The following is a 15,009-nucleotide window of genomic DNA, read 5'->3' as shown; positions in this document are numbered from 1 at the left end:
ATGGCAAAGCAACAGCCAACATCATACTAAATGGTCAAAAACAGAAAGCTTTCACTCTAAAATCAGGTACACGATAAGGGTGTCCACTATCACCACTACTATTCAATATAGTTCTGGAAACATTAGCCATAGCAATTAGACAAGAGAAAAAAAAATAAAAGGAATAATGATAGGAAAAGAAGAATGTGGGGAGTGTCTGGGCTGGAGATCAATCACACATTCAGGGCTAAAGCAAGGCCAGCCCTGAGAACACAGAGCACCAAAGTGAGCCATGTGAGCCAGCTGTTGGGACTACAGCAACACCTGTCCAGCAGGTGTGCAGCCTTTGTGTGCCTCCCTGTTAACTACAGCACAGATGGCTCTGAGAATATTCTGCTTTCAGGGTTCTCAGCAAAACTATGAGACCTTGCACTTTCAACCATGTCATGCACTTTCCGCCATTTTTACTGTGTATAAATAAAGAGGCAGACCACGGTGGGTGGTGGCTGCCTCTCCATCAGAGAGGTCAGGGCCCACCTGGTCCCTGCTTTCCTTTTATTATGTGTCTTGATTTTCCTTAATCTCCTGTCACCTCCTCACAAGATCGCACTGGTTGTGTGGGTTAAGACAGAAGTTAAACTACCTTTACTTGCGGATGACATGATACTCTACATAGGAAACCCCAAAAACTCCACTAAAAGACTTCTAGATTTAATAACCAAATTCAGTAGCATAGCTGGATACAAAGTCAACATTCGAAAATCAATAGCATTCCTTACACGACTAACAAATTCACTGAAAGAGAAATTAGAGAAACAACACCTTTCACAATAACATCCAAAAAAAAAGCCCCTAGGAATCAATCTAACAAAGGAAGTAAAAGACCTTTACATTGAAAACTACAGTACTCTGAAAAAGGAGATTGAAGAGGATATCAGAAAATGGAAAGACATTATTTGCTCTTACGTAGGAAGAACCAACATACTCCCAAAATTGTTATACAGATTTAATGCAATCCTGATCAAAATACCAATAGCATACCTCACAGAATTAGGGAAAATAACCCCAAAATTTATTTGGGACCAGAAGAGACCTAGAATAGCAAAAATAATTATAGGCAACAAAGGCAAGGCCAGAGATATCATGCTCCCTGACTTTAAATTATACTACAAAGCTACTGTGACAAAAAAAAAAAAAAAAGAAACAGACCTGAGAATCAATGGAACAAATTAGAAGATTCAAAAACAACTCCAAACACACTCAGCCACCTTATCTTTGACAAAAGGGCCAAATATCCTCACTGGAAGAAAGCTAGCCTCTTTAACAAATGGTTCTGGAAAAACTGGCATTCCACATGCCGAAGACTAAAACTAGACCCATGTCTATCACCATGCACTAAACTAAAGTCAGAATGGATCAAAGATCTAAATATTAAAATAAAAACACTAAAGTTGCTGGAAGAGAAAAAAGGTGGAACTCCTGAAGACATATGTGTACGTCTTCAACATTAAGTAATTATGTAAGACTTCATGAACAAAACCCTGACTGCATGGGAAATGCTACAAAGAGTCAACAACTGGGATCTCATAGTATTAAAAAGCTTTGCACATAAAATAAATCATTGATAGAGTGAGAGAACCCACTGGGTGGGAAAAAAATTTGCTGGCTGTTCCTCAGACAAAGGACTAACATCTAGAACACAGAAAGAATTCAAAAACACCAGACCCCCTCCCAAATTTAAAGACCTAATCCAAAAATGAACATCTGAAATGAAAGGGCACCTGCTTCTCAGATGAAATGGAAGTGGCAAATAAATATATTTAAAAATGTTCAACATCACTTGTCATTTGAGAGATGCAAATTAAAACAATGCTGATATTCCATTTCACTCCAAATGGAATGGCTATCATCAAAAAATCAACCAACAAGAAATGTTGAAAGGGTTATGAGAGGGAAAAAACCCTTCTTCACTATTGGTGGGAGTGTAGACTTACATTGTGGAAATCAGTATGGAAATTCCTCACAGAACTAGGACTAGAGGTCCCATTTGATCCAGCTAGTCTCCTTGTTGGTATCTTCCTGAAAGAATTAAAAGCATCGCACTATAGCAATATAAGCACACCCATGTTTATAGCAGCACAATTTGTAATACCAAAATCTTGGAGATCACCCAAATGCTCATCAACTGATAAATGGATAAAGAAGATGAGGGGTTTTTAAATATATAGTAGAGTACTTCTCCGCCTTAAAGAAGGATAAACTTGAGACATTTCTAGGTAAATGGATGCACTGTGGGACCATACTCTTCAGTGAAATTAATAAGTCACACCTGTGTAAATATCACATTATTTCTCTGGTGTAAGAAACCAAAAGTGTAAATAAGGACCAACATGTATAATAGATATTGTGAAACAGGAAGAAAAAGTTCAAATGGGAGGAGGAACTAGGGAGTGGGGAGGGAGAAATGAAGGAAGGGAAAAGAAAAAAATGAAAACAGAAGGATAAAATGGAAACAAAACTTTTGTAAATCAGGAGGGGAAGAGGTGTTAAAGGGAGGGAGGAGAATGGGGAAAAAAAGAATCAAGATATGTCATGTACAGATACAAATTCCCTATGATGAATGCTATCATTACGTATATCTAAAATGTGCCAATAAACTCAATTATTTAAAAAAACTAGCCTACCACTTGTCAAAACATAAAAATATAAAAATTATGATGAAGGCTGTGCCTGAGTTACAATGTTTTGACCATTTTTGCCTTTACAATGGCTCAGAAGCACAACTTCTGGTTTTCACTTTCAGTGCAGTGTTCAAAAAATTACATGAGAAATCCAACACTTTATTATAAAATAGGCTTGTGTTGGATGATTTTGCTGAACTGTAGTCTAATGTAAGTATTCTGCACGTGTTTAAGATAAAGAATGCTAAGCTATGATGTTTGACAGACTAGGTGTATTAAATGTATTTTCCACTCAAAATGTTTTCAGTGTACGCTGGATTTATTGAAATGTGACCTCACCGTGTTTGTAGGAGGCAGTTTATGGTGATGAGTAAGAGTGCTCTGTGCTCATAATGCAGTGTAGTAGCTTGTTGGGAATATTAACTCAGGGAGCCATGATGAAATATCACAGACACGGTGGCTTAAGTAGAAATTAAGTTTCTCACAGTTCTAGAGGCTGAGTCTGAAATCAAGGTGCAAGCGGGGGTGGGATCTGATAGTCCCTTTGGGTTGCAGACAGCTGCTTTCTGCTGTGTGTGCACCTGACCTACTCTGTGGATTGCTTGGAAGAGAGTGAGGGAAAAGGATTAGGGTTCAATATGTCTATTGTGAGGGGACTCATATATTCAGTACACAGTGTTGGGTGTGTGACCTCGAGAACTTTAGTCTCCTGAGGCCCCAATTCCCCCATTTATAAGTAGAGGGTCATACTCAGAATGTTGTTGTGAGGATTAAATAAGATAAATCAGCTAAAACACCTTTTAGAGAAGCACAAGGAAGCAACTGATAAATATTAACAATTTAATACTATCATGCTATTTATTCCATTCTTTTAAAAATAGCTAGTCCTATTTAGAATAAAAGAAAAATTTAAAACATCAATCTTAAAGTGACTTTCTTTCTTTCTTCCTTTCTTTCTTTTTCTTTCTTTCTTTAATGGTGCTGAGCATTGAATCCAGGCCCCACTAGTTCTACTACTGAATGACACCTCCAGCCCGAAAGAGGCTTCATTTTTTTTTTTTCTTTTGTTTTTTTGGGACGAGGTCTGGAAATGTAGTTCAGGCTGGCCTTGAACTCACTATGTAGCCTAGGCTGGCCTCAAACTCATGGCAATCCTCCTGCCTCACCCTCCCAAGTGCTGGGATTACAGGGATGCACCACCATGCCTGATAAAAGACTGCATTTTTCAGTGAGTTTCTTGGTGGTGGTGGTGGTGGTGGTGGTTGCTACTGCTGCTGTTGTTTTTGTTGTTGTATGTGCGTGTATTTGGGTAGTACTGGGGATTGAATTAACATCTCCAGGGCATTTTATATCTTGAGAAGAGGTCTCCTAAGTCACCAAGTTGCCCAAGTTGGGCTCAAACTTGGAATTCTTGCTTCGGCCTTCCAGAGTGCTGGGATTCCAGGTGTATGCCACCAATCCTGGCCTTAAGTATTCATTTTAGAGCTTTTTTTGGCTTAAAATTCTAAGAACAGAAGTGCCCAAGCTGCTTCTGGTGGGCCTCTTGGAGGGCTGTAGAGTGTCAGGGCTCAAAAAATATCCTCACCAGCAGCCCCCCACCATCCTATATCCCTTCTTGGGGCTCTCTCCACAACGGCTTTACTGAACTGTTAAGTTCACATCCCAGAGCTGAACCATCAGGTGGAGACTCCTGATATGTTTTCTTTAGTGATTTCCTTAAAGTCCTACCTGCTGGCTGCACGGTTTAAGTGCCCTGAGAAGTAAGTGGCCAATGTGCGGGCATGCGCCTGCGCACAAGGACACCTGGGGAAGATTGATTTCAACCTCATTCAAACATACCAGCGGTTCACTGATGAGGTGAAATTCGGCTGGAAACTAGGAATGGAGAGTAAGAATGAGAGGTGGATAAAGCTCAGGAGAAATAGAAGGACAGTGCCAGCATCTTACATGTCTTCTAGGCAGCCCTCCATGGTACCCCAAACTCTGAGTAGGTACAGAGGTGTTCCGGGAAGGATAAGTTGCTAAACAGGGACTCTAGTCTCAGTTTTCAGATTGTGGTTCTGGGGCCTTTCTTCTGTGAACCCCACCCCTGAAGAGCTCTCCTATCCTCTCCCAGAAGTGCCTAAAGTTTACACCCATTACTTCTGCTGTGTGTACGTGGAGCAGCAAAATAGACGCTGTGATACCCCTCAGATGCGTCAATTTCATTCAAAGACAGGGAGAAGGAATGAAAAATATGTGGGGAGACCTGGATGGCTCTGTATGAAACCCAGTGACAGTGAAGGCTCCAAGGTCCCTCATCTGAGAACAGGTGACCAGACTCTTCCCAACATCAGAGCCAAGGAGGCAACTGTGATCCTGAATCAGAAACAAGAGTCATCCTTTCTGGGGACAGGTCTACTCCTGGGCTGGGGGCTGGGTTAACACATCTGACTCAGTGGCACCCGGAACTGGGCCACACTTGCTCAGGGGTAGCTGAGAAAGACACAGACCTTCAGGGACCACGGACTGTGAAAAGGTGAGTGCCAGCCCTGGAGGCAGGAGGACCCTGAGCCTGGTCACACAGCTGGGTGCCAGTAGGGTGGGACACACATGGGTACTGGGCATCCTCTGGCCTCAGGTGGAGGTTCTGACTCCAAAGGCAAGGTAAAAGGGACAAAGAGTAACATTTGAACACAACTTGGAAAGGAAAACCCGAGAAATTCCTCGAGATGACCAAGTGAAGGCTCAAGCTGCGTCACTGAAATTTTAAAAGAAGCTGTGACTTATTTTCCTTTATGTCTCCAGATAAAAATAAATAGGTCAAACCAGCTACACATATGTGATGACGATAGACTGTCTCCCTCCCCATCCCCAGTTCTGTGGCCGCCTTAGCCCGCTGTCCATGGCCTCTAATCAGAAGTTAACATTTCCCCCTAGAATTCTATTGTTTCCCTTCAAGGTCCAACCTACTGTGGCATCTGAACATAGAGTTTCACGCAAGGGAAACCACACAGGGTGTGCATGGCTGTGGTGGGGTGAGTAGCGGTGAGAGGCAACAAAGCACAGTGATAGGAAGTGCACACAAGCGGCAGGAAATATGGCCCTGTGGTGGTTTGAACACAGATCCACACTTTTACTAACACTTGTTCTTTCAGAAGATAGACATTAATTCCCTTTCCCTCGAATACAAGCCAAACTTAGTGACTCCCTTCTAATGCTCATGATATTGCATGACTGCTGTGACCAGGCCATAAAAAGCACTGCCCCTTCTATGTTACTCTCTGATTTCTCAGTACAGAGAAGGCCATGCCAGCTGTCATGTTGTGAGCACACTCAAGCAGCCCAGGGAGAGGAACGGAGACTCCTACCAACAAGCAGCACCAATGTACCCGTTGTGTGAGGAGCCACCTCCGGGACACGGCCTGGCGCAGGGAAACCTGGTGATCATAACCTCAGCCAGTATCTTAACTTCACCTGGGAAGTCTGAGCCAGAAGCCCTCAGATAACACACTCACGAATTCCTGGTTGATAAAAACTGTGACATAAATATTATTAGTTGTTATAAGACAGCATGTTTTGAAAATCTTTGTTACATACGATAGAAATACAAGTTTGGGGATGATTCGTTACCCAGTAATAAATAATTAATACATACCACTTTGCCTGGGGGATCAGAGGCTAAAGTTGTTGGTGAAAGCCACACAATAGATTGCATTCAGGCCAGAGGAAAGCGGAGACTGTCCCAAGCTACCCTCTGGTAAGGACCACTGTGGACTGAGGTTTAAGACTTAATCCACGCCTTGATCTGCATGTACCAACTGCTGCCACAGGGCTGATTGCTGTACCTCAAGGGACACCATTTCTTCTATCTGTAGAAATGATAACAGTCACATACGTACAAAAGTGACAGCCAGACAAAGGAGCAGCTAAACCCACATGGAAGTTACATTTTAAAAGAAATATAAAACATGAGCAACTGATACTGCAGTTATTTGTCCAATCTGTGGGCCAGGTGGCCTCGTGTAAGAAGTAGTTTAATGAAGGCTTACTCACCTAGTCCTGACAGACAAGGCCCACACTCTCCTCCTCCTGTGCTCTTAGCATATCTAAGTGACATTCCAGGTGGTAAGAGTCTGAGATTATTTTCATATTTCAAATATGCTTAAGAGATAAACTTGGAGCTAATTTAGAGTTGAAAACACTTTGTGGGAAGTACCTAGACAGCCCCAACTGACTTTCTTTTTCTGTCTGTGCCTGTGAGCATCAGCCATCCCCCATGCAATCATGTCAATTCATCAGGCTACGGCACTAAAAATGGAGTTTTCTCCATAAGCCAGTGAAGAGAAGGGAAGGTAAGTGAAGCCTCAGCCTTCTACACTTGTAAAGTTGAGGATGGGGTTCAGTGTTCTTGGCTGCCTGAGATCGCCTGCACGAAGGCCTGTTCCTAGGGCTCATTGCCTGCTCCCACGGCCCCTGCCCTGCCCACTTCCTTCCCGCTGTCATCAAACTCCCATCCCTGGAAAGCCGTGTCCCCTACAAGTGTATGAATGAGAATGGATACCACCCCAGGTGGAGAGACAGTGGAGACAGAGCATGAAGGGCCTATGGGACCAACTGAAGCTTCATCTGAATGGCAGTGGGAGCTACTGGAAGCTTTGTAATAGGGAATGGGGATATTCGCATTTCCATGTCTAAAAGGGCTGTGCTTTCTCCTCTGTAGACTTTCCCAAAGAAAATGCAATCATCAGAGTTGATAACCAAGCTTCCATGACAGCATATGGTATGTGTGGTCTGCATGCATGGACCTTCAAGTACCAAGGGTGCTAATTTCACCTACAGGTCCAGTTCAGGCTGGAGGACTGAGCATTATTACAGTGCCCCCCATATCCAAAGTTCCTATAAATTACATTACTTATTTACACCAGAAAACTAAAAGGGGTTTCCTTATAGATGTGAAATCTTGAAAATCTCTTGAGTCATGAAACACAGAGGAATCAGATTTTTTCAAAGGATCTGTAATCCTTTTCTCTATGATGTATACATGTGAGAAGACTATTTTATTTTTTATTTTTGCAGAGGTGGAGATGGAACCAAGAGCCTCATATATGCTACGCAAGTGCTTTACTCTGAACTACATCTCCAGCCCTGGGAGACAACTCGCATAAGAGTGGAAGATGAGAGACAACTCCAAGGACACTCAGAGCTTTTGAGGTACCTCAGATTGGGAGCAGTTCCTGGTAGAAAATTAACTGAGTAGGAGCTGGCTCCTTGGACTAGGCAGCAGCAACCTAGGTGTCTACCTCCTTGCAAGAGAAAGGAATATGAAGCTTTAGGACACCAGATAGTGTCCCGGGGGCTGGTGACACCAGAAAGGAATGAGGTGCTGCCACCCCTAGAGAGCTTCTCCTGGTGGCTCAGTGTGACTCTTGTGTTCTATTCTGGAGATAGATTGCAATAATCGAAGATAACTTAACAGAGATCCTCACACATAAAGATGATTTCTCAGCTAAGAATCACGGAGCAACTGAGGAAATCCAGCTCCATGTAAGACCAAGTGCAGAATTAGACCTGATGAGGTAGAGTTGCTAGACTGCACTGAGACACATAATTGATATTCTCAGAGAGATGCAGGGCTACCATTTTGCAACATTCTGAGTGATTTTTATTGTAAGAATTAAATTAAAATGGTAATTGAGAAAAACTCAATATATAAGCTGAGTAATAGAATGCAGTGCCAAAGAGCAAACTTTTAAGTTGTGATATCAAGCCAAAGAAAGCTTCCAGAATGTAACTAAAAATTTTACAATGTAAAATAAAACTTAAGAAATGTACCATATATTGGACTTTACTATAATTTAGAATTTCTGCTATTCAGAAAATACTATTAGAAATACACAATAGATATTGGAAAGGGAAAGAAACTGCTCAAAAGAAAACAACCGGGATGGGGGAAGAAAAAAATACATATGTACACAAGATAGCAAAGATAATTATACTATTAATTTCTATTAGCTCATTGAAAGGAACAGTTTATGCTCACATTGTTGGATCAGTTTTGTATGCCTGTATCTTATAGGTGGAGCAACTACTTTGAAGATAACAAAATGCAATACAATAAACATTGTTAATTTCCTATCATTGTGTTTTAAAATTCTTTATCATTGTTCTTATTGTTTTTTCTTTCTCTTTAAAATAAAAAAACTGTGAGAATGCAAATATAAACCCCAACTTGAAGAAAATCAAAATTAAAAAAAATTAATAGTCAATAACACAAAGGCAGATACTGAAATGAAAAAAAAACAAAAAGACTTGTATCCAGATTATGCAAAAACCTCTCAAAACTCAATGATAAGAAAGAAATAACTCACTGGGTGGGATGGCACATATCTGTAGTCCCAGCTACTCAGAAGGCTGAGGCAGGAGAATTACTTAAGGCCAGGATTTTTAGGCCAGCCTGGGGGACATAACAAGACTCTATTTCTTAAAAAGAGAAAAATTCAGTTATACATATGCCAAAGCTTTGAACACTTACTAGAAGATATATATATATAGAGAGAGAGGTGGTACAAAAGCACACAAAAACCTAATACTCATAGTTAATAGGAAATACAATTAATATCATAAGATATTTGAGTAAGAGGTGATTATATCCCTCTCCTTATGGCCAAAATTAAGACTAATCATTAAAGTGCTGGTGAAGATGTTGAGGGGCAGCTGGACCTCTCACGTGTTGCTAGTGGGGATGTCACATGGTGTAAAAGAGTTTCACGGTTTCTCTAAAATTTGGTTATATATCTGTTATATAATCTAGTCATTCCATGGTTAGGTATTATCCCAAGGGAAAGAAAGTATATATCACACAAAGACCTGATCACAAACATTCATAGCAGCTTTATTTGTAATAGCCTCAAACTGGAAACAACCAACATGCGCATCTGTAGATGAACAGATAAACAAATTGTGGCGTGTTCTTCTTTTTGTTTAATTTCCTTCTTATCTTTTTTTAATTGGGGGTAAAAACAGGGATTCACCCTGAGCTATATCCCAGCCTTTTCCATATTTACTTTTGAGAAAGGATCTTGGTAAGTCACTAGGTTGTCCTGGTTGGGCTAGAACTTGCAGTTCTCCTGTCTCAGCCTCTCAGAGTGCTGGAATTACAGATATGTGTCACCACACCCAGATAAAAGTGTAGCACATTCTTCCAATGGAATACTATTCAGCATTATAAATGAATAAACGTGTATTAACATGAGTAAATCTCCAAGTAATGCTGAGTAAAACAAGACAGACAAAAATAGTTTCTACTGCCTGATTCTATTTATACAAAACTTTAGAAAATGCAACAAGTCTACAGTGACAGAAAGCAGATTAGTGACTGGGATCAGAAATGGAAGGAACAGAACAGAAGGGGTAGGAGAGAAAAATTACACAATAGGAGAAGGAAAAATTGGAAACGCTTGATATGCTTACCATCTTGACTGTACTGATGGTCTCCCAGGTAGCAATTTATATATCAGAACATATCAAGTTGCATCCTTTAAGTATGCACAGTTTATTGAATGACTAGTATGGGTATCACTATATGACTGGGTGTGTCTATATATCCATATCCATCAGTGTTTCTCAAACTTATTTGGCCATGACTCTTTTTCCCTGTTATCTGTTATCCCATTTTACAGAACTGTGGTGTACGCAGCAGGACAGACTGAGGACTGATCCTGACTCTGCTCATATGCTGGCTGTGCACCCTCTTGTAAGAGACCTGCACTTTCAGAGCCTTGGTTTTCTCATCTTTAATATGGAGTTATGGTCAGGATTACATTCATGAATGTCAAATGCTGGCCACATAATATAGTAGCTTCTTGAAAACTTTAGTCCACCAACCACCCTAGAAATAAAACCTGCCATATTTATGGTTTTCCCAAGGGCATTACCTTTATTTTCAGCTGAGGAAACCAGCATTCAGTCGTCTTGATTCCAGAAGTCCAGAGGGGAAGAAGTTGAAATGCTTAGCACTGCCCTTCAGGCCCGTCTGCTCCGCACTAGCTAGCCTTCCCCTGTTTATTATTCTTGTGTTAAATTGCCTCCAATTCTTGTGTGAAAAGTTCGAGCACACAATAACCTCTTTATCACATTTGCAAAATCTGGGCCTATTCTAGAAAGTTTCCACCTTTTTCTTGTTGCCATTGTTTTCACGTGGGTGTAGATCTCTGAAAAAAAGCATTTGGAGTGCTTTGCTGAGAACATGTATGTGTAAGCTTGAAGTGGACAAATTTCGCCAAACAAGAGAAAAGGAGACATCAGAAGAGTTAGACCTCAGCGGAGTGACTCTAGTGTTCACCCCTCTGTGTGCCAGGAGGCTGTGAAGCCCAGCCTGGTGGTTGAGAAACTGGGGCTGGGCAAGTCCTCAGCCTCCCTCCTTTGGAGGAGAAATTGAATATGGAAGAGAATAATGGAAACATGTCAATGCTGAGATGTAGACAAAAAGGTCACATAACTGTAAAAACAAATCCATAATAACAGCAACACGGGTTACCATTTATCAAGTGCTATTCACATGCCATGCTTCACCAAGTGCTATTTAATTTAAACCTCACAACAACCCTGTAAATTAGATATACAGTCAGTGAGGACTCTTGTGGCCATAAATAAAAGAAAATCTATATCCAAGTGACTCACAACATGAAGAAATTTTGTTAGATATATCAGTTAAAGTCTAGATTTAGATGTGATTTCAATTGAGACTTGATCAAGCAGCTCCAAAAGATTTCTCCAAACATTAGATTCTGTCCCTCTGCTCTCTGCTTACTGGCTTTCTCTTTGGGGTTTATGCAATCAACCCAGAAGCTGCAAGCTTCCCTGTGATTGCAAAATAGCTGTATAAGGCTTTATATCCTTATGCTACATCACTCAGGGAAAGAGTGAACAAGAGTTTCTCCTTCTGCCTCATGGCTTTAAATACCAGCTGTATTAAATACCAGCTGTGCCCAACCTCAGGGCACTCCAACATTCCGTGGTCAGGGAAATTGGGACAAACCATTCAGCAACAGCAAGTTTTCTCCCAGTGAGACAAAATGGGTCATGTGTCCATTCCTGAGCAGATCACTGTGGTCATGGGGGCAGAGAGGGGGAGGAAGAGAAGTTGATTGGATTAAGCCCTTGGGTTGGAGGTGAGGGGAACCCATACTCAGGACCTAGGAGGTTTCCCAAGAAAAAACAGGAATGAAGTTGATCATAAAAGGGAAAAGCAATGCTGGCGCCAGAACCACCAAATGTCTACTATAGCATTCATACCTCATAAAAATGTGTCTGACACTGTTTAAAGGGCAGGACACACCAGGGAATAAAAAGCTAAAATCCCAGTGGCAGATTCCCTTCTCATGAGCAAGGATTATTTATACCACTGCTTCTCTACCAGAGGGCCTTCTCCATCCCTAGGGAAGCTTGCAAGTTTGGGCAACAATCAAAACTCAGTCTTCAGCATGTTAAATTCATGATGCGGGTTAGACATCCATGCTAGTGAAGATGTTAATTGTATTTGTGAGTCTGGAGTCCAGGGAAGAGACCTGGGCTGGGGACATGAATATGAGAGTCATTGCATAAAGATGGTACTTAAAGCCATGAGGCAGGATGGAATTGCACAAGGAAGAGGAAAGGCTTGGAGCCTGAAATTCAGGACCCTCCAACATTCTGTGTTTGGGGAAATGGGGACAAACCAGCAAGGGAGGAGGAGACACAGGAGCCAGGTGTCCTAGAAGCCAAGTGAGGGGAGTGTTTCCGGAGCAGAAAGTGGCCACCTTGGGGACTCAGGCAGGATGGAGGATGACTATCGGCCTCAGCAAGCAACCTTGCCAAGAGGAGTCTCAGAAGAGTGGTGGATGGATCCTGACCAGCGAGATTTCAAGGGGGCTAGAAGCCCTCAGATTGGGAACAATGAGACAGTTCTCAAGAGCTCATCTCTAAGAAGAAGTAAAGAACTAGAATAATACATAGAAGGGACATGGAGTTAAAAGATAGTGTTTTAAGACAGGAACAGTGATAGCATGTTTGTACACTGGTAGACTGAAAGAGGGAAAGTGACAATGGTGATAGAGAAAGCTTTATAATTTACAAACACAACAGCAGCAGTTTGTGGAGGTTAGAATGGTGTTGGTCAAGGTCACAGAGCAGGATGTGACCCACTCCTCAAGCCCCACCATGTCTTAGAATGAGGACAGCAGGGCTCTGGCTTTGCCCATAAATGGCTACAGACCTGCCCCAGCCACTGGGGAGGTAGGCTGCCACAGGGGGACAATAAAAGAGAAGCCACCTCCATTAATCAGTGCACAGAATTAGATATAAGTGGCTAAAGTCCTGACAATAAGCCACAGCTATGACAGCTGACTGGAAGGATCGGGAGTCCCTTACACGAAAACAAACCTTTGAGGGCTTCCATGCAACTTCTCTGAGAGAAGGTCACATAGCTGAGGCACAGCCATCAGGCCCAAGGGCAGAGAGCAATTGATGCCACGAAAACTACCACTGTTGTGAATGGAGCCATGGCCAAGGACCTGTGAAGACCAGAAAATGTAACCACTCACAGACACAGAAATACCAACCACCACCTCGCTCATAACTGGGTGTTTGGCCAGGTGTGGTGGTACATGCCTGTAATCCCAGCACTTGGGGGGCTGAGGCAGGAGGATGACTGTGAGTTTGAGACCAGCCTGGGCTACAAAGTGAGCTCAAGGCCAACCTGAACTGTACAATGAGACCTTGTCTCAAAAAGACAAAAAAAAACCCAAAAAACTGGGTGTTTGTACACTGGCCTAGTATGGTCAGTATTTGCACAGGTAGCCCCTGGTCTATACTTCCTGTACCTACACCCCTTTACAGTGTGACTTTGTAACTCATCCCATTAAGAAGTGGCAATCTGGCTGGGTCTGGTGGCACACATCTCTATTCCCAGTTCTCTGAGAGTCTGAGGCAGGAGGATTAGAAGTTCAGTTCTAGCCAGAGCAATTTAGTGATTTAGCGAGACCCTATTGCAAAATAAATATATAAAAAGGGGGCTGGGTATGTAGCTCAATGTGAAGGCTTTGAGTTAAATCATCAGTATTGCAGAATTTGGGCTCACTTTATGGCTTGCTTTGACCAAAAGAGTGTAGCAGAATGCTGACTGGGACCTGAGCCATGGGAACAAGCCCACACCCACCTGCTGATGATGGAGGGCCATGCAAAGTAGAGACGAGCTCTCCTTGCTTAGACCCACCTGTCTCAGCCATCATGGATGTAAACCGAACTTCTAGATGTGAGCCCAGCTGAGAGACTTGTCCAGCTGACCCAGCCCAAATGACCAACCCACAAAACTGTGAGTGCAAAGCATAGTTGTTATTTTAAGCAGCAAACCCTTAAAGAACTAAGGCCTACAGGTGATGAAGGAGATTTGTTACATTGATTAACAATTTGGTGAAGAATTATTCAATGATGTTTTAAACCTCACTTTTTTGCACTGGTGTAAGAAAGTGCAGGCTAAAACCAGGCTTGGGAACAAAAGGCAAAGGGTGGGGTGTACCCAGAGGTTCACATGCAGGATGGTATGAATGTCTTCTCCAAAACACACACTGGAATTTAACTGCCATCATAATAGTATTAAGAGCTGGGACTGGGAACCACGCTGAGCCCTGGAGAGCTATGAGAGCCATAGTGAGCCCTCCATTTCCCCCCACACTGTCACTGGAGTGATGCTGAGCCCCAAGGAAACTCACGACCTTTGGTGAGCTGCCCAGGAGGGGAGAGGCTGCTCTCCACCTGGCCCCCACTGTCCCAGGAGCTATGGTGAGTCCCAGAAAAACTCAAGACCTTTGGTGAGCTGCCTGGGAGGGGAAATGCTCTGAGCAATGCTGAGCCCTGGGGAAACTTGAGATCTTCACAAATGACAAAATAAAGGAGAAAAATGCAGTCTCAGACTTTTACCTCACCCAGAACAAGTCCAGAAGACACTGACATAGAAGAGTGTGGAAGTCATACACCTAAAACTTCTGAAATGATAGCAACAGAAGTAAAGAAATAATTCCATCAGGCTAAAGAAGAAATCAGATCAGAAACAATATCTCAGGTAAAAAAAGAAATGACAACAATAATGAAAGAATTGCTCAGAATATCTAAAGAAGACATAATTTAAAAAAATAGAGGAGCATAGAAAAATGATGCAGGGGCTGGGGATTTAGCTCAGTGGCAAAAACGCCTGCCTGGCAAGCGCAAGGTCGTGAGTTCGGTTCCCGGTACCGAGAAAAACCAAAAAAAAAAAAAAAAAAAGAAAAATGATGCAAACCCTGAATGAACAATACAGGAAAGAACTAGAAAATATGAAACAGATTCAAAGAGA

General features: G+C 42.2%; 1 protein-coding gene across 1 annotated transcript; it reads right to left on the bottom strand.

Moving 5' to 3' along the window:
- Positions 1 to 10,412: 10,412 nt before the first annotated feature.
- On the bottom strand, positions 10,413 to 10,889 carry LOC102028426 (chromosome unknown open reading frame, human C3orf35). Its single transcript, XM_005415366.1, is given in 3 exon segments — positions 10,413 to 10,634; positions 10,636 to 10,712; positions 10,715 to 10,889. Coding segments are annotated over 3 exon segments (474 nt in total).
- Between the last annotated feature and the right edge of the window lie 4,120 nt (positions 10,890 to 15,009).

Source organism: Chinchilla lanigera, unplaced genomic scaffold (genome assembly GCF_000276665.1).
Source record: "Chinchilla lanigera isolate Chin_1 unplaced genomic scaffold, ChiLan1.0 scaffold00020, whole genome shotgun sequence".
NCBI classification, from domain to species: Eukaryota; Metazoa; Chordata; class Mammalia; order Rodentia; family Chinchillidae; genus Chinchilla; species Chinchilla lanigera.
Note: the sequence above shows the minus strand (reverse complement) of the source record. Positions and strands in the feature narration are given on the sequence as shown.